This window comes from Equus caballus, chromosome 16, assembly GCF_041296265.1.
Source record: "Equus caballus isolate H_3958 breed thoroughbred chromosome 16, TB-T2T, whole genome shotgun sequence".
NCBI lineage: Eukaryota > Metazoa > Chordata > Mammalia > Perissodactyla > Equidae > Equus > Equus caballus.
Window position 1 is genome coordinate 53,504,724 of NC_091699.1, and position 18,633 is coordinate 53,523,356.

The 18,633-nt window shown below is 34.9% G+C and overlaps 1 protein-coding gene across 2 annotated transcripts in view; it reads right to left on the reverse strand.

The window, feature by feature from the left end:
• Positions 1 to 18,633, reverse strand: part of TOPAZ1 (testis and ovary specific TOPAZ 1) — an 80,537-nt gene that overhangs the window by 32,340 nt on the left and 29,564 nt on the right. For both annotated transcript variants that reach the window (XM_023620622.2, XM_023620620.2), the window contains 3 exons: positions 8,221 to 8,372; positions 7,922 to 8,014; positions 6,727 to 6,842 (listed from right to left, as the gene is read on the reverse strand). In XM_023620622.2, the coding sequence (XP_023476390.2) occupies positions 6,727 to 6,842; positions 7,922 to 8,014; positions 8,221 to 8,372 (361 nt within the window). The remainder of the gene's footprint in view (positions 1 to 6,726; positions 6,843 to 7,921; positions 8,015 to 8,220; positions 8,373 to 18,633) is intronic.

Genomic DNA, 18,633 nt, shown 5'->3' on the forward strand with positions numbered 1-18,633 from the left:
CTTTTCTTCTTAGTCTACCTAAAAGTTTGTCAATTTTGTTTATCTTTTCAAAACCAACTCTTGGTTTCATTCATCTCTTCTATTGTTTTTCTAGCCTCTATTTATTTCTGTTCTGATCTTTGTTATTTCCTTCTTTCTGTTAATACTGAGCTTAGTTTCTTCTTCTTTTTCTAGTTCCTTGAGATGTATGTACAGTTAGGTTGTTTTACGTATGAGAAGTACATACAGTTAGATCTTTATCTTTTCTTAACATAGGTATTTATCACTAGTAGCATCCCTCTTAAAACTGCTTTTGCCATATCCCATACATTCTGTGTACACTGTGTTTTCATTTTTGTTTGTTCATGATATTTTTTGATTTCTCTTTTGATTTCTTCTTTGACCCATTGGTTGTTCAGGACTACATTGCTTAATTTCCCCATATTTGTGGATTTTCCACAGCTTTCCTCCCTGTTACTGATTTCTAGTTTCATATCATTATGATCAAAAAAGATACTTGAGGGGCTGGCTCGGTGGCCGAGTGGTTAAGTTCACGCGCTCCACTGCGGCGACCCAGGGTTCGGATCCTGGGCGCGGACATGGCACGGCTTGTCAGGCCACATTGAGGCGGCGTCCCACATCCCACAACTAGAAGGACCTGCAACTAAGATATACAACTATGTACAGGGGGGGTTTGGGGAGATAAAGCAGAGAAAAGAAAAAAGATACTTGATATGATTTCAATCTTTTAAATTTAACTTGTTTTGTGACCTAACATATGATCTATTCTGAAAATGTTCTGAGTGTGCCTGACAAGAATGTGTATTCTGCTGCTGTTGGATGGAGCTGTTTTGTGTATGTCTGTTAGGTCCATTTAGTCTAAAGTGTAATTCAAGTCCAATGGTTCCTTATTGATTTTCTGTCTAGATGATATATCCATTGCTGAAAGTGGGATATTGAAGTCCCCTACTTTTATTATATTGCTGTCTATTTCTCCCATCAGATCTGTTAATATTTGCTGTATATATCTACCTGTTCTGATATTGGGTGCAAATATACTTATAATTGTTATATCCTCTTGATGAATTGCCTAATCATTATATAATGATCTTCTTTGTCTCTTATTTCTCTAGTTTTCCTGATAGCATTATAGCTTGCCCTCTTTTGGTTTCCATTTGCAGGGAATACCTTTTTCTATCCTCTCACTTTCAGGCTATGTGTGTCCTTACAGCAGAAGTGAATCTCTTGTAGGCAGCATACAGCTGGGTCTTATTTTTTTATCCATTCAGTCACTCTATGTCTTTTGATTGGAGAATTTAATCTATTTACATTTAAAGTAATACCTGATAGGCAAGGATTTACTAGTGCCATCTTGTTAATTGGGTTTTGGCTATTTTATAGTTCCTTTGTTCCCTTCTTCCTCTCTTGCTATCTTCCTCTGTGATTTGATTTTATAGAGTCCTCAACTATAGTTATCAATTTGTCTATTTTATCCTTTCAGTTCTATCAGTTTTGCTTCACATATTTTGAAGCTCTGCTCTATGGTAGAAACACATTTAGGATTGCGAAGTCTTCTTGGTGTATTGACCATTTTATCATTATGCAATGTTTCTCTTTGTCCTTGGTAATTTTCTTTGCTCTGCAGTGTACTTTACCTGATAGTAATATACTCACCCATGATCTTTTAAAATTAACATTTGCATGGTATATTGTTTTCCATCCTTTGACTTTCAACCTACCTACAACTTTATAGTAGATGTGAATTTCTTGTAGAGATTATATAGTTAGATCATGCTTTTAGAGCCACTCTGCCAATTACTGTCCTCTAATTATTGTAATTAGAACATTTATATTTAAAGTAATTATTGATATGTTAGGGATTAAATCTGCCATTTTATTATCTGTTTTCTGTTTATTTCTTCTCTTTCACCTTCTTTATCTTCCTTTGGGGTAACTTGAACGTTTTTAGAATTCCATTTTGATTACCTATAGTATCTTGAGTATCACTCTTTGTATAATTTTTTTAATTTTAATTTTTGGTGAGGAAGATTGTCCCTCAGGTAGCAAGTGTGCCAATCTTCCTCTATTTTGTATGTGGGATGCTGCCACAGCATGGCATGATGAGTGGTGTGTGGTTCTGTGCCTGGGATCCTAACCTGTGAACCCTGGGCTGCTGAAGCAGAGTGCACGAACTTAACCACTATGCCATTGGGCCAGCCCCTGTATAGTTTTTTTTAGTGTTTGCTCTAGTGTCCTTACCTTTTGACCTAGCAATCCCATTCTAGAAATGAACCGTGAAAATATGCCTCCAACAATACAAAAATACATATACCCAAGGTTATTCATTGTGGCATTGTTTTTATTGCAAAATATTAGGGACAACTTAAATAATCATGCATTGGTTGAAAAACCTATAGTACATCCACACACTGGAGTACTTTGCAGTTATAAAAATGAATGATGATTTCTCTATGAACTGATTTAGACTGACTTCCAGGATATACTGTTTGAATGAATAAAGCAAAGTTGAAAAGAGTACTTATTGTAAGTTACATTTATGTAAGAAAGAAGTAAATATAAGAAAAATTATATATCTGCTCATAAGAAGCAGAAACCAGAAACTAAAAGACTGGTTACCTCCAGTGTGTAGGTGGAAAAGGGGTAGAAAGAAGGAGGGAATGGAAAGAGGGGAGTAGGGATAAGGAGGAGTAACGATTTTCATTGCAAATCTTTTAGTACAGCTTTCACTCTTAGAACAAACAATAATGTTTCATATACCTCCCTAAATAAATAATTAAAACCAACTAGGACATGGGGAACTAAAAATATAATACAAACAGTAACAAATAAACCTAAATGTTTGGGGCCAGCCTCGTGGTTGAGTGGTTAAGTTCATGTACTCTGCTTTGGCGGCCCAGGATTTCACCAGTTGGGATCCTGGGTGTGGACATGGCACTGCTCATCAGGCCATGTTGAGGTGGCATCCCACATGCCACAACTAGAAGGACCCACAACTAAAAATATATACAACTATGTACTGGGGGTATTTGGGGAGAAAAAAGCAAAAAAAAAAAAAAATAAGATGGGCAAAAGTTGTTAGCTCAGGTGCCAATCTCCAAAAAAAACAAAAACAAAAACCTAAATGTTCTATAAATAAATAACTACACTGAATGGGAGTGGGAGAAAAAAAAGGAAATAAACTAAGTAACTTAGAAAACAGTATTTTGCCTGGATACTGTAAAGCTAAAGAAAAAAATAACTTTATACTATTACTGTACTTGATTAATTTTTTCCATAGGGGTATGGGTTAGCAGTTCTGAAACGACTTTATATGGGTAGTAGGATTGAATAAATGAGTATACATATTGTAGATAATGAGAGTCAGGTTTCTCACTGTTAGAGAAAGAACTTATAAATAAGAAAAAGACAAGGCTGAAATGAACCTGTGGTCTTGGATTAGAATCAAGCTATCACTACGAACTCAGGCACTTTTAATATACATACAAATAGAGAAATAAATATATTTTTGTGTGTGTATTTGCATTTTGTATACATAAATTTCCTATACATATATATTTTATTTATCTATTTTCATACACATATATAATATACATATTTCCTAGCCCTGTCCACTGAGAAGCCCTGGCTGTAACGACACTCCAGCAGCAATGAGCATATTCAGATCTTGATTTTTAGATACCATTCTCCAATAAAAGAAGCCAGAGCTCCTTGGAGAAGTGGCTGTTGCTCGTGTTGCAGCAGGGAAAACAGAAGATGAGACTTAAACAACTTTGTGCCTCCAAAAAATAAGACAGTGGTAGAAAAATGAAGAGAACATGATGAAAGGATGTAAGAACCAACCTGAAGGAATTCTGAAAGGTCAGATCTGGAACAATCTGACTAACAAAATTAATAATGGTAGTATTAGGTTATGTATAAGCCATAGAATAAAATAAACACCCATGAGTTCATATTGACATAAATAATTAAGTAAACGGAGGAGAAGGACAGCTCTTCTTTACTGAAGAATTGCAATTAATAAATGTAGAAAATACAAACTCACTGCTGGGCAAATACCACAGTCGTAGCTTGCAGGACAGAGTTACTGATGAATACTATAACTAACGTGAAGGTTTGAGGAGAAACAGGGGAATGCATAATGCTAAAGTCTCTAGATATATTCTAAAGATATTTATTAATTACAAAGAGAGAAACAGTAACTTTACATTGTAGAAACCTGGCAGATAACATTTTTAACTAAGTGATCAAGATTAATTTAACCAGTAATAAGATATACTAACACCATGTACCCCCTACTATGATGCACTGAGATCTGTAGTTAGTTAATAGATTCGTATCAAAGCTAATTTCCTGGTTTTGATAACTGCATTATTATTACGTAGGATGTTAACACAAAAGAAAGCTAGATGAAGGGTACATGGGAATTCTCTATACTAATTTTTGCAACATTTCTGTAAATTTAAAATTTCAAAATAAAAAATTTCTTGTCATTAAATGTATGTTAACAAATTTCCTAGATTACAGATACACCTAAATTCTCACTGATGTCCTGAATTGAATATAACTCTTAGAATTATTTGTTGCAGCTTTATCTACTGAGAGTGAAAGCCTTTCAAACGAACTAAAAACTACCTGATTAAAAACTATAATCAAAATCAAAGTATGAGTTGGGGCTGGCCCCGTGGCCGAGTGGTTACGTTCGCGCGCTCCGCTGCAGGCGGCCCAGTGTTTCGTTAGTTCGAATCCTGGGCGCGGACATGGCACTGCTCATCAGACCACGCTGAGGCAGCATCCCACATGCCACAACTAGAAGAACCCACAACGAAGAATACACAACTATGTACTGGGGGGCTTTGGGGAGAAAAAGGAAAAAATAAAATCTTTAAAAAAAAAAAAAATCAAAGTATGAGTTGTCCATTAAAACTCATTTCCTTAGTCCAGAAAAGGGTCATTATTTCAAAGAGTATCAGGAAAACTCAAATATAAAATAATAAATACTAAATTTCTTTTCCTTCTGCCTTGAGGCCAGGTCCATATCCCCAACCATAATCCACACCCCTTAGTTACCCACACTTTCTTATTCTCTCCTTCGTCAAATAGGTCACCAATGTTAATACTTCTTAAAAAATACTAGGTAATTATTTTGAAGCAGGAGCACAGGAAGGTGCAGAATGTATAAAGATACAATTTTCAAAATCAGGGGCTACAAAATGAACTGTAAAAATATTTGCGTGATTGTGTCACTTTGAAAATTTGAAAACCAAGGCTGGTTTGTTCCAGAGTCTTCCTATGCCAAGAGATCCTTTTCCCAGTCATTGCATGAAGGGTGGAGTTGTGCAGCTGTCCTGGGCACAAGGGCACTGTTGCTCCTCTTGAACCTGGATGCATACACTTTCCTGTGCCAGCTGCTACTGAATACGGCAAGACTAACACCTGCTGCCCATTTGAGCACTCTGCCATAGCTGCCACTGCCCAAAATGTGAAGTTTTTAGCATATGGCTCAAGAGAAAAATGACAATGTTTGGAAGAAAATATCAACACACCCTGCTTATATATGGATCATATCCCAGAACTCTATGCTAGACAAACTGCATTTTTCTCACAAAAACTTATTTCCTAGGTAGTCCCAACAATCTATTTAATCTAAATAGTGTCATAATTTTCATAGACAACATAAATATTAATTATCGGTAATTAAAGAAATGAAAAAAATCATAGAACTCTAAGAACTCAAATGTACCTTCAATGCTGGTGCTTGGAGGGAAGTAGTATTACTTAGTAGAACTACTGCAATTCCCTAAGTGTGCCATGCATCCAGGGCACTCGAGCAAACTCACAGGGCCCCAAGCCTGTTTTAAATTGTCAAGCAGCTCCTGTCAGACTGTCAAATTACTACTATTAACCTGTTTGGACCTAACTAGTTAATAAATGGGACTGTTAATGTATTTCTTTTGGTCCATGGAGACTGCAAACCAAGAAAGTTCGGAAACCTCTGTATTAGAGGAAAATGAAAAATGAAATAACAGCTATGGAAGCTCTCTGATGGAGCTTTCTAGGCATTTGCAAGGGCTTTGGTGGTTGATACCACTTGTACTTTATCAAATATGATTTCATTAAAAAGTTATGGTTCATTTAAATACTTATAATTTGTATACTTTTCTCTATGTATTTAATAGTTTAATAAAATTTTTGTAAAACTCATGCCTTTTCCTTTTCTCAACATAGGTATATTATGGTACTACTCTTAAAATTATCATAGGTTTTTGAAAAGAGACCTTTGGAGGCCCAGAAGCTGAACAGAGGAAGTGAACAAGCGAGAGAAAGAATGAAGGAGAGATATTAAATATTTCATTTAGCTAGCATGACAAGAAGTGAGTGAAAGAGAAAAAAGATTTAGGTAATTTATACACACATAAGAGAGTATATTTAGTGAAACTAAGTAAGTTGTGAAACAGAGGATACAAGAGATTTCTTTTACAGTTGATGTGCCGGGGACTAAGGCGAAATCAGGTACCAAGAGATTTGGTGAGGCCGTCCAGGAGGGCTGGCTAGAGGCAGCCTGACGAATGACAATGTAACTAGGACACAGCCAGAGATGGGAGAAGAGCTTATGGTGAGCAACTGTCTACATGTCTGGACATGTGAACAGGGATAAGTGCTTTGCCTCATCCTTTATAAGTCCTCACCAAATATATACAGAGCCTTAATTATACTGATTTTTCTTACCTGGATTTCATTTCCAGAACTGCAGTTATTTCTTGTTTGGAAGCTTGTACTTGGTTTAAGAGCTTAACAATATAGTTAAAATGTTCTGGGTCAAGCACCATCCCAGCTTCAACAAGCTGTAGGAAAAAAAAAAGGAGTCACTCTTAAAAAAACATGAAACAGCTGAAAACCAGTGTGTGTGAAACTAAGAGACTGATGAAGAAGTGAAACGTGAAGACAAGCAGAATTAAAATTCATTAAAAAAAATTTGAAGCATATTTTTTTCAAATATTTGAGAAGCACAGTAAGACATCCTACTTAAAGAATTTACAGTTAAAATAAAGAGAACAACTTTGAATTCAAAATGTGAATATCCTTCCTGTTCTCCAAAATATCCCAACTACTTTATCACTTGTACTCTCATTTGGTACTCCTTCTGTCTTTCAGCATAGCACTGGTGCTTATACCTTATCCCTCATTATAAAGTTCCTGAGAAGTATCAAACTGACGTTTTCTACAACTACTATGGGGGATCAGCAATTTCTGATTCAAAACATTTCCAGGCAAGTAATTCTGTCAAGTTTTGTAATGTGGAACTAGAGGTATTCACTGAAATATTTGTTCACCTGCTAGAGTGGTTCCAGTGCTGCTTCCTAAACAAAGCGGTTTTTGTTTTACCCCTGCTATTAGGCCTATTCTGAAATGGATGGCTGGGTAGTACCAAATACTAGGAAGTTTTCAACAAAAGTAAAAATTTTAATATATTTTTTAGAGAGCTATAAAAATTATTTTTTCTTTTTATTTAGTGCCAAATATAAAATTAATTCCTAGCCACTCTGTTTCTTTCTATCTACTTTCTTTGTTTTGGCCATGATTTTCTATTTATATATTTATTTGTGTAATTATTTTTGTTATAAATGACCCCAAATCTTTTTGAAAAAAAGAATTTTCTTTAATCATCCTTATGGTGTAGAGATGAGAATAGTTCATGAATCAGAAAGAAGACACCTGGAGTGCTTGGAATTATTTATTTAAGGGGAAGGTCTGTCAGTCACTGCAGACTGTTTAAACCCCTGTTTCAGGAGAAAAAGAACACTTCTGAAAATAGAATTTTCTGGCATCAAGAATGTGAACAAAAGACAGTTTAAGAGTGCAAGTGGAAATAATTATTTTCTCGGTTATTCACTATCAGAGAATAAAAGAGAGAAAATCTTACCTTGCAAAACATATCAATTAAAGCAGGTACAGCATTCCTTAATTTCATAGCTGCGACATGCTCAAATATTTTTAGCAATATTTTCAGAGCAGGCTGGATAAAACAAAAAAATTACACTCATTTTCACGTCTTCTTTTAGTACACCTTAAGTTTCTCAAAATCATTTATGCTGAAAAACACAAGTGTTCTCAAGGAGTATGCAACAAACACAGACATTTAACTGCTAATTATACAAATAAGAAAGATAACAGAGAAATTAACTTAAAATATTCAAAAATATATATTTTCAGGTTACTTACCAGCATTTTAACCATTATGCTGAGGTTCACTACCTGAAATACTTCTTTCAATAAACAATGTTTGAGTAAAGAAGTTAAAAGGTCATTTAGCACTTGTAAATCAAAGTGTATACCCGGAGGAAACTTTCTGTAGTACTCCATAAACATGTTTACTGAAAACGAAAAAATATATATTAAAGTCATTTGCTGCTTTTAAGATATTCATCTTTGCTGAATTAGACCATTTTTCCATATTCAAAGACTGAGTAACAAATAAATGTTTTTGAAAGGTATATTTTCAGTTCAGAAATATTTGATGAAAATAAATTAAAGCAAAAGTTAATGGCAATAACATTCGAAGTCAACCAGGCATGCTAGGCACTAGATTGGGTGCGACTTACATGCTATCCACAAAAAATAGGTCCAAATTGCCTCATACACATGGTCTCAATATGAACTCCTAAAGGAGTCTTCAGGCAGTGGTCTGGTCACGTGGGAGAAACTGTATAATTTGGGGATGGATGCACACTATTTTGACAGATACTCCTTCTTCTTATTTTAACCCCACCAACAGGCTATGTTGACATTTTTTATTTTTTATTTCAGTTTATGATTATGAACATTCTACTAAAAATTACAACACTGATTAATTTCCTTTGAGAGAGTAGTTTCTTGCTATCGATTCAATTCCTTAGTCTATTTTCTATGCAACAATTAAATCATTTCCAATTCTTCCCCATTAATTTCACTAAAATTATTTTAATTGGGATCACTTCGCTGATGATTTTTTTCCCCATTCCAAAATTTCCCAGGTCAAAATCAATATACCTTAGCAGAAACTACCTTAGTAAAACCTACTTTGGGTTTTATTTTTTGTTAACTATTTCTGAGAAAAACACATTACTATCTGGATTACTTGGTGTTGCTTGGCAAAGTCAGTAGCTACTGATAACATTCAATAGCATAATAGAAAAATTAATATTGAAGTTATAATAACTGTTAACAACTTTAACAATACAGTATAATAATACTCAACTTAATCAAAAGCTTCTTCATATACTACAATTGTTTTTCTTGGGCACAAAGAGATAAATTCTTCCTGCTATTCACTTTGCATTATCTACATAGTTGCCTATATAAGAAGCAGATCTACCGACAACACAGGAAATTCAGTGGCTGCTACTACAACTTATTAATAAAACTGGAACTGCAGATGTTTTAAAAAGGCATAGTTGGAAAGAATTTATGTTAGCTAGCGTTTAAGTAGTCCACTAATTGATATGCAACCCTCCTTCTTTTTGTCATTGATTACTTTTAAAATTTAAATTATTAAAATATTAATATAATTTCTCTTGTTAAAATGATCTCCTCTGGTTAAACTGTTGGGTGAAAAAGGTTAGAATATTTTATAGGATTTTTTTTTTTTGAGGAAGATTAGCCCTGAGCTAACATCTACCACCAATTCTCCTTTTTGCTGAGGAAGACTGGCCCTGAACTAACATCCGTGCCCATCTTCCTCTACTTTATATGTTGGACGCCTGCCACAGCATGGCTTGACAAGCAGTGCATAGCTCTGTACCCAGGATCTGGACCAGCGAACCCTGGGCAGCCGAAGCAGAACGTGCAAACTAAAGCGCTGTGACACTGGGCCAGCCGCAGTTTGATTTTTTTTTTTAAGACTGGCACCTGAGCTAACAACTGTTGCCAATCTTTTTTTTTTTCCCTTCCTCTTCTCCCCAAAGCTCCCCAGTACATAGCTGTATATTGTAGTTGTGAGTGCCTCTGGTGGCACCATGTGGGATGCCGCCTCAGCATGGCCTGATCAGTGGTGCCATGTCTGCGCCCAGGATCCAACCCAGCAAAACCCTGGGCTGCTGAAGCGGAGAGCACAAACTTAACCACTCGGCCACAGGGCTGGCCCCTGCATGGTTGTATATCCTAGTTGTAAGTAGTTTTAGTGTGTCTACGTGAGCCATCGCCACAGCATGGCAAACAACAGACCGGTGGTGTGGTTCCATGACCAGGAAACAAACCTGGGCCACTGAAGCAGGAAGTGCTGAACATTAACCACTGGGCCTATCAGGGCTGGCTCTTTTTTTTTTCAAATTTTTTATTGTGGTTGAATACACATAACATAACATAACCATCTTAATTATTTTTAAGTGTAGAGTTCAGTGGTATTAAATCTATTCATAATGTCCATCCATCACCATAACTGTTTTCATCTTGTAAAACTGAAACTCTACATCCATTTCCCAAACTGCCCTTCCATGATCCCCCAACAACCACCATTCTGCTTTCTCTCTATTATTTTGACTGGTGTAAGTAACCTCTTATGGGTGGAATCATACAGTATGTGTCTTCCTGTAATTGGGTTTTTTACTTAGCATAATGTCCTCAAGGTTCATCCATGTTTTAGCCTATGTCAGAATTCTTTTCTTTTTTAAGGCTGAATAATATTCTATTGTATGTACATACCACATTTTCCTTACCCATTCATCTGTTGGACACTTGAGTTTCTTCACATTTTTGCTATTGTGAATAATGCTGCTATAAACATAGGTGTACAAATGTCTTTCGAGACTCTGCTGTCAAGTCTTTTGAATTTACACCCAGAAGGATTGCTGGATCATACAGTAAGTCTGTTTCTAATTTTTTGAGGAACTGCCATACTGTTTTCCAGTGTCTGTATCATTTCACATTCTCACCAATACTACACAAGGATTCCAGTTTCTCCACATCCCTAATAACACTTGTTTTCTTTTCTTCAATACTAGCCATCCTAATGGGTGTGAGGTGGTATCTCAATATAGTTTTGATTTGCATTTCCATAAAGACTAGTGATGTTGAGCATCTTTTTACATGCTTATTAGCCATTTATATATTTTCTTTGGAAAAATGTCTATTCAAGTCCTTTGCCTATTTTTGAATCAGGTTGTTTTTTTGTTGTGTATTAGGAGTTCTCTATGTATTCTGGATTTTACTTCTTTATCAGATATATGATTTGCAAATATTTTCTCCCATTCTGTGGGTTGCTTTTTCACTTTTTTGATAATTGTCTTTCGATGCACATACTTTTAAAATTTTCATTAAGTCCAATTTGTCTATTTATCCTTTTGTTGTCTGTCTTTGGTGTCAAATCCAAGAAATCATTGCCAAACCAATGTTGTGACACTTTTGTCCTTATGTTTTCTTCTAAGAATTTTATTGTTGTAGGTCTTACATTGAGGTCTTTGATGCATTTTGAATTAATTTTTGTAAACAGTGTTAGGTAAGGGTCCATTTTTATTCTTTTGTATGTGGCTATCCAGTTTTCCCAGCACCATTTGTTGAAAAAACTATCCTTTCCCCATTGAATGGTCTTGGTACCCTTGTCAAAAATAATTTCTGGGTTTTCCATTCTATTACATTGGTTTATATGTCTGTCTTTGTGCCAGTACTACACTCGTTTTGATTACTGTAGCTTTGTAGTAAGTTTTCAAGTCAGGAAGTATGAGTTCTTCAGTTTTGTTCTTCTTTTTCAAGACTGTTTTGGGATCCCTTATGAATTTTAGGATGGGTTTTTCTATTTCTGAAAAAGATGTCATTGGGATTTGATAGAAATTGCATTGAATCTGTAGATAGCTCTGAGTAGTACTGACATTTTAATAACATTAAGTCTTCCAATCCATGAAGGTGGAATGTTTCCAGTAATTTACACCTTCTTTAATTTCTTTCAGCAATGTTTTCTAGATTTCATTGTACAAGCCTTTTGCCTCCTTGGTTAAATTAATTCCTAAGTATTTTATTTTTTTTGATCGTATTGTAAATGGAATTGTTTTTGTGATTTCTCTTTCAGACTGTTCATTGTCAGGGTATAGAAATGCATCTGAGTTTTGGATGTTGAATTGTATCCTGCTAGTTTGCTGAATTTATTTATTCTAACAGTTTTTTTGTTAGAGTTTTCTATATATAAGATCATATTATCTGAAAACAGAGATAATTTCACCCCTTCCTTTTTAAAAGGGATGTTTTATTTCCATGCCTAGCCTAACTGCTCTGGCTAGAACTTCCAGTTCTATATTGAACAGGAGCAGTGAAAGCAGGCATCCTTGCCTTGTTCCTGATTTTAGAGGAAAAACTCAGTCTTTCACTATTGAGTACGATGTTTGCCATGGGTTTATTATCTATGGTTTTTATTATGCTGAGGTAGTTTCCTTTTATTCCTAGTTTTTTAAGTGTTTTTGTAAGAGGGTGTTGAATTTTGTCAAATGCTTTTTCTGCATCAATTGAGCCAATCATGGTTTCTCTCCTTCATTCTGTTAATGTGGTGTACTACTTTGATTTTTGTATGTTGAACCATCCTTGCATTCCAAGAATAAATCCCATTTGGTCATGGTGTATAATCCTTTAACCATGCTGCTGAATTTGGTTTGCTAGTATTTTGTTGAGAATTTTCCTAAGGGATATTTATCTGTTGTTTTCTTTTCTTGTAGTGTCTTTGTGTGGCTTTGGTATCAGAGTAATGGTAGCCTCAATCTCATAGAACTAATTAGCAAGTTTTTCCTCCTCTTCAACTTTTTGGAAAAATTTGAGGAGGACTGGTATTAGTTTTTCTTTAAACGTTTGTAGAACTCACCAGTGAAGCCATTGGGTGCAGTGCTTCTGTCAGGAGATTTTTGATAACTGATTCAATCTCCTTACTAGTTATAGGTCTATTCAGATTTTCTCTTTCTTCGACATTTAGTCCTGGTAGGTTTTGTGTTTCTAGGAATTTGTCTATTTCATGTAGGTTACACAATTTGTTTGGTGTACAATTACTCATAGTTACTCTCTTATAATCATTTTTATTTCTGGAGAATCATATTAACATTCTCACTTTCATTTTCCATTTTAGTAATTTGAATCTTCTTTTTTTCTTAGTCCAACTAGCTAAAGGTTTGTTAATTTTTTTGGTGTTTTTGAAGAAACTTTTGATTTTATTGATTTTCTCATTGTTTTTCTATTGTCTATTTCATTTATCTCTGCTCTAATCTTTATCATTTCCTTCTTTCTACTAGTCATGGGTTTAGTTTGTTTTTCTTTCTCTAGTTTCTTAAGTGGTAAAGTTAGTTTGTTGATTTGAGAGCTTTCTTGTCTTTTAATGTAAACCTTTCTAGTTATAAATTTCCCTCTTAGCACTGCTTTCACTGCATCCCATAAGTTTTGGTATGTTGTGCTTCATTTTCATTTTTCTCTAACTTCCCTTGTGATTTCTTCTTTGATCCATTAGTTCTTTACAAGCATGTTGTTCAATTTCCACAATTTTATAAATTTTCCAGTTTTCCTTCTGATATTGATTTCTAATTTTATCTTATTGTGGTCAGAGAAAATATTTTGTATGATATCCATCTTCTAAAATCTATTGAGACTTAATTTGTGGCCTAACATTTGATCTATCCTGGAAAATGTCCCACGTGCTCTTGAGAAGAATGTATATGCTGTTGCTGTTGGGTAGAGGGTTCTGTAAGTGTCTGTTATATCTAGTTGGTATATTGTATTAGGTCCTCTATTTCTTTACATATCTTCCATCTGGTGGTTCTACCCATTACTGTGAGGAGAATATTGAAGTCTCCAGCTATTATTGTAGAACTATCTATTTTCTTTTCACTTATGTTTTTGCTTTATATATTTTGATCGTCTGTCATTAGGCGTGTAAATGTTTATAACTGTTATAACTTTTTGCTGTATTGAACCTTTTATTACTCTATAATGACCTTCCTTGTTTCATGCAACCATTTTTGATTTAAAGTCTATTTTGTCTGATACTGGTATAGCCACCCTGTTCTCTTTTGGTTACTATTTGTACAGAATATATTTTCCCATTCTTTCACTTCAATCTATTTGTTTCTTTGGATCTAAAGTGAATATCTGTACACAACATATAACTGGATCATGTGTTTTTATCCATTCTGCCAATCTCTGTTTTTTGGAGAGTTTAATCCATTTACTTTAAAAGTAATTACTGATAAGGAAGGACTTACTTCTGTCATTTGCTATTTGTTTTCTCTATGCTTTATAGCTTTTCTGTCCCTTATTTCCTGCATGTCTTCTTGTGTGTTTAGTTGATTTTTTGTAGTGAAAGTTTAAATTCTTTTTTCATTTCCTTTTGTGTATCTTCTATAGCTATTTTCTTTGAGGTTACTATGTGGATTACATTTAACATCCTAAAGTCATAACACACTAATTTGAATTTATGTCAGCTTAACTTCAAAAAGATACAAAAACTCTGCTCCTTTACAGCTCCATCCCCACCCCCTTCAGCTGATGTCACAAAATTACATTTTTGTATATTGTATGCCCCAAAGCATTAACTAATAATTCTTTTAAAGGCATTTAGTCTCTTAAATTATATAGAAAAGAGTGTTTGGAGTTACCAACCAAATTTACAATACTAGTTTTTACAGTAATAATAATTTTTTCTTTAAATGTATTAGTCTCTTAAATCATGTAGAAAACAAAAAGGGCAGTTACAAACCACTGTTATGATAATACTAACTTTTATAACTCCCTATGTATTTACCTTTATTGAGATTATTATTTCTCCAGATTACCGTGAGTTACTGTCTAATGTCATTTCATTTCACCATGCAGGCCTTCCTTGACCATTTCTTGCAGGGCAGGTCTAGTGGAAATGAACTCTCTTGGCTTTTGTTTATCTGGACTGTCTTAATTTCTCCCTCATTTGTAAAGGACAGTTTTGCTGGATATGTGGTTCTTGGTTGACAGATATTTCTAGCACTTTGAGTATACTGGCCCACTACCTTCTGGCATCCAACATTTCTGATGAGAAATCTGCTTATAATCTTATTGAGGATCACTTATATGTGTTCATTTGCTTCTCTCTTGCTGCTTTCAAGATTCTGTCTTTATCGTTTGGACGTTTCATTATAATGTGTCTTGGTGTGGGTCTCTGTGAGTTCATTTTACTTGAACTTTGTTACGCTTCTTGGATATTTATATTTATCACTTTCATCAAATTTGGGAAGTTTTCAGCCAACAGCTGTTCAGATATTCTCTGCTCCTTTTTCTTCTCCTTCTGGGAGTCCCAAAATGTATATATTGGTCCATTTAATGGGGTTCCACAAGTCCCTTAGGCTCTGCTCACTTTTCTTTAATGTTTCTTCTTTCTGTTCCTCAGATGTAATAATTTCCATTTTTCTATCTTCAAGTTTGCTGATTCTTTGGCCTGCTCAAATCTGCCTCTGAATCTCTCTAGTGAATTTTTCATTCCAATTATTCTAAGTTCCAGAATTTTTTTGGTTTATTTTTAGGTTTTCTCTCCCTTTTTGATAATTCTATTTTGTTCATATATTATTTTCTTGACTTTCTCCACATCTTCCTTAGTTCTTCAAGCACTGTTAAGACAGTTGTTTTAAAGTCATTGTCTAATATATCTGCCTGAGGTCTTTTACAGGGACAATTGCTATTGATTTATTTTTTCCTTTGAATGGGCCACACTCTTCCTGTTTCTTTGTATACTTTGTGACTTTTTGTTGAAAGTGAGCATTTGAATCTAATAATGTGGTAACTATGGAGCTCAGATTCTCTCCTTTCCTCAAGGTTTGCTGTTTTTTGTTATTGTTTTTGTTTACTGCTTTTGTTTTTTTGATTGTTGTAGTCTATTTCTGGAGGGAGGATCAGCCTGAAGCGTAAACTTAAGGTCTTCTCAGGTCTGTTCTGAACCTTTCCCTGGGCACGTGCAGTCACTTTTTAATTGTCCCTGTAATTGCAGTTGTTTTGAAGGTCCTAGTCTTTAATGTCTGGCACCCAAAAAGGGAAAAACAGAAAAATGAAGAGGAGGGAAAAAAAGGGCACTAGCCCTTTAAATCCTCTGGAAGTCACTTTAGCAGGAGGAGGGGGCGGCTTACAACAGTAGGAGGAAGTATAACAACAATGGCTTCCCACCTCTTTGCACTTCTGCCAGCAATCAGCAATGAGAGCACAGATCCCTGATATTTGGAGGACAGGATCCTTTTTGATCACCTTGACTCAAACAAGCTGTGTGCCAGCTGCTCAGGAAGTCTGCACAGCTGCTTGCCACATGGCTGGGGAGGGGGTAGTCCCTACTGTGCTAAGAGCTGTAATTGCCTGAAATTAACCACAATTTATGTTTCAATTCTTCCCCTGGAAGTTGCAAGGCCTTCAGTAGACTCCAGAGTTCCAAAACAGTTTTATCAGACAGATTCTGCCAGTGCAAATGTCTAGGTGGGGAGACAGATTCCTGGTGCTTCCTACTCTGCCATCTTCCTACACTGCTTTTTGAATGGGCTTTGTCAATTCATGATGCCACTTCAATAACTTACCAGATTGGGTACTTTCACTCCTTTAGTTGATTAGAAGCACACACTTCTGGTGAACCAGTAATGCTGGATTTTCCTTTCCAGATCTGTTTCTAATTCTCACAAGAAGAAATAATACTCATGCCTTTGGAAATAGCTGATTGAACTCTTGGTATTCTTAAAAATTGGAATATTTTGTGTATATTACCAATGGTAAATCTAAAATATTTGAAGCTAATAGCTTTATTCAGTTTAAATTTATATGACCGTATATCTTTTGTGCTTCCTTTGATTACTTTAAACCACAGAAATCATCACATTTCAAAAAAATCTGATAGAAAAAAATTCTTTCTACTGAATTGCTAACATACAATATAATTCATTTTGGCATATGCTAAGCAGTAGTAGTTTCCAAATATTTTTAGTCAGAACTTCTGGAAAGAGAATTTTTATGTGGAAATTCAAATAAAAAGCAGATAAAAAAAGGACCTATGGTTCTACTCATAGGTATATACTCCAAATAACTGAAAGTAGGGACTCAGATACTTGTACACCAATATTCATAGCAGTATTAGTCACAATTGCCAAAAGGTGGGAACAACCCAAGTGTCCATCAATAGATGAATGGATAAACAATTTGGTAAATACATAAAATGAAATATTATTCAGCCATAAAAAGGAATGAAATTCTGATACATGCTACAACATGAATGAACCTTGCAAACATTATGCTAAGTGAAATAAGCAAGACATAAAAGGCCAAATGACTGTATGATTCCACTTATATGATGTACCTAGAATAGGCAAATTCATAGAGACAGAAAATGGAGTAGTGGTTATCAGAGGCTGGAGGAAGGGGTAAATTATTATTTAATGGATACAGCATTTCTGTTTGGGATGATGACAAAGTTCTGGAAACAGATAATGGGAATGGCTACAAAACACTGTGAATGCACTTTAATGCCACTGAATTGTACACTTAAAAATGGTTAAAATGATAAATTTTTTGTGAGGTATATTTTACCTCTCACACACACATACACACAAGTCAAGGAAAGACTATGGAAATATTCCACATTAAAGGAGGGTAAAGAGACATGACAACTAAATATAATACCTGCTCCTGAACTGGAGGGAAAAATGATATAAAGGACCTCATTGGGTTAACTGATAAAATTTGAACAGAAATGTAGATTAGACAAAAGTACTGTACCCATGTTAAATGTACTGATGATGATAAATGTACCATGGTTATATAAGAGGATATCAGATTTTTAGGAAATACACATTGATACATTTCAGAGTAGAAGGTCATGATGTATATAACTTACCTTTGAATGGCTCAGGAAAAAAATGTGTATGTGTGTAAATGCATGCCACACACACACATATATGGAGAGAGGCAGACAGGGAGAGAGAATGAGTGCAAATGATAAAGTAAGAATATGTGGGTATTCTTTGTATTATTTTTATTTTTGTAACTTTTTGTAAATTTGAAATTATTTCTAAATAAAATTTTTTTAAAAGCTTCTGGAAAGAGAATTTTATGTGTAAATTCAAATATAAAACAAATAAAAGAGGACCTATGGATAAACTGGGGGATGGGGAGCCCCACCCAGTACTTCCCCTTGTGCACCAGGGTGGTCCCTGAGGCCTCTCTGTAGAGCTGAGCAGTTAGATCTACATCTTACACCAGTGGTATTCACAGTTTCTCTTTCTGAGTTGCTGTGCACTTATCATAATGTCATTCATTAAACAAGTCGTCCTTTCCCAAACCCTGTGGACTTTCTAAACAGTAAACCTTTTTATACATAATACTGAGTCTTTTCTGAGCTATCTATTCTGTTCCACTGATCTAAATTTCTATTTTCACACAAAACATAATTTCTACAGGTTCTTGCCAACTTCCTACATTTATTCTTCATTATAGAGCTTTATTTTTATTTTCTGTATTTGTTGTTTTAAAACTAAATTCAGATGTTTCTCCTGTTAACACACTGGATGTTTACACGGAGTTGCATTTTTGGGAGTTTTGCATTTTCTCCACATCATCCCCTTTTCTTCCACATCTCACGTTATGGAATTATTTCTGGAATATAAATGTTCACCTACAACTACCTATACGTCGCTTCTC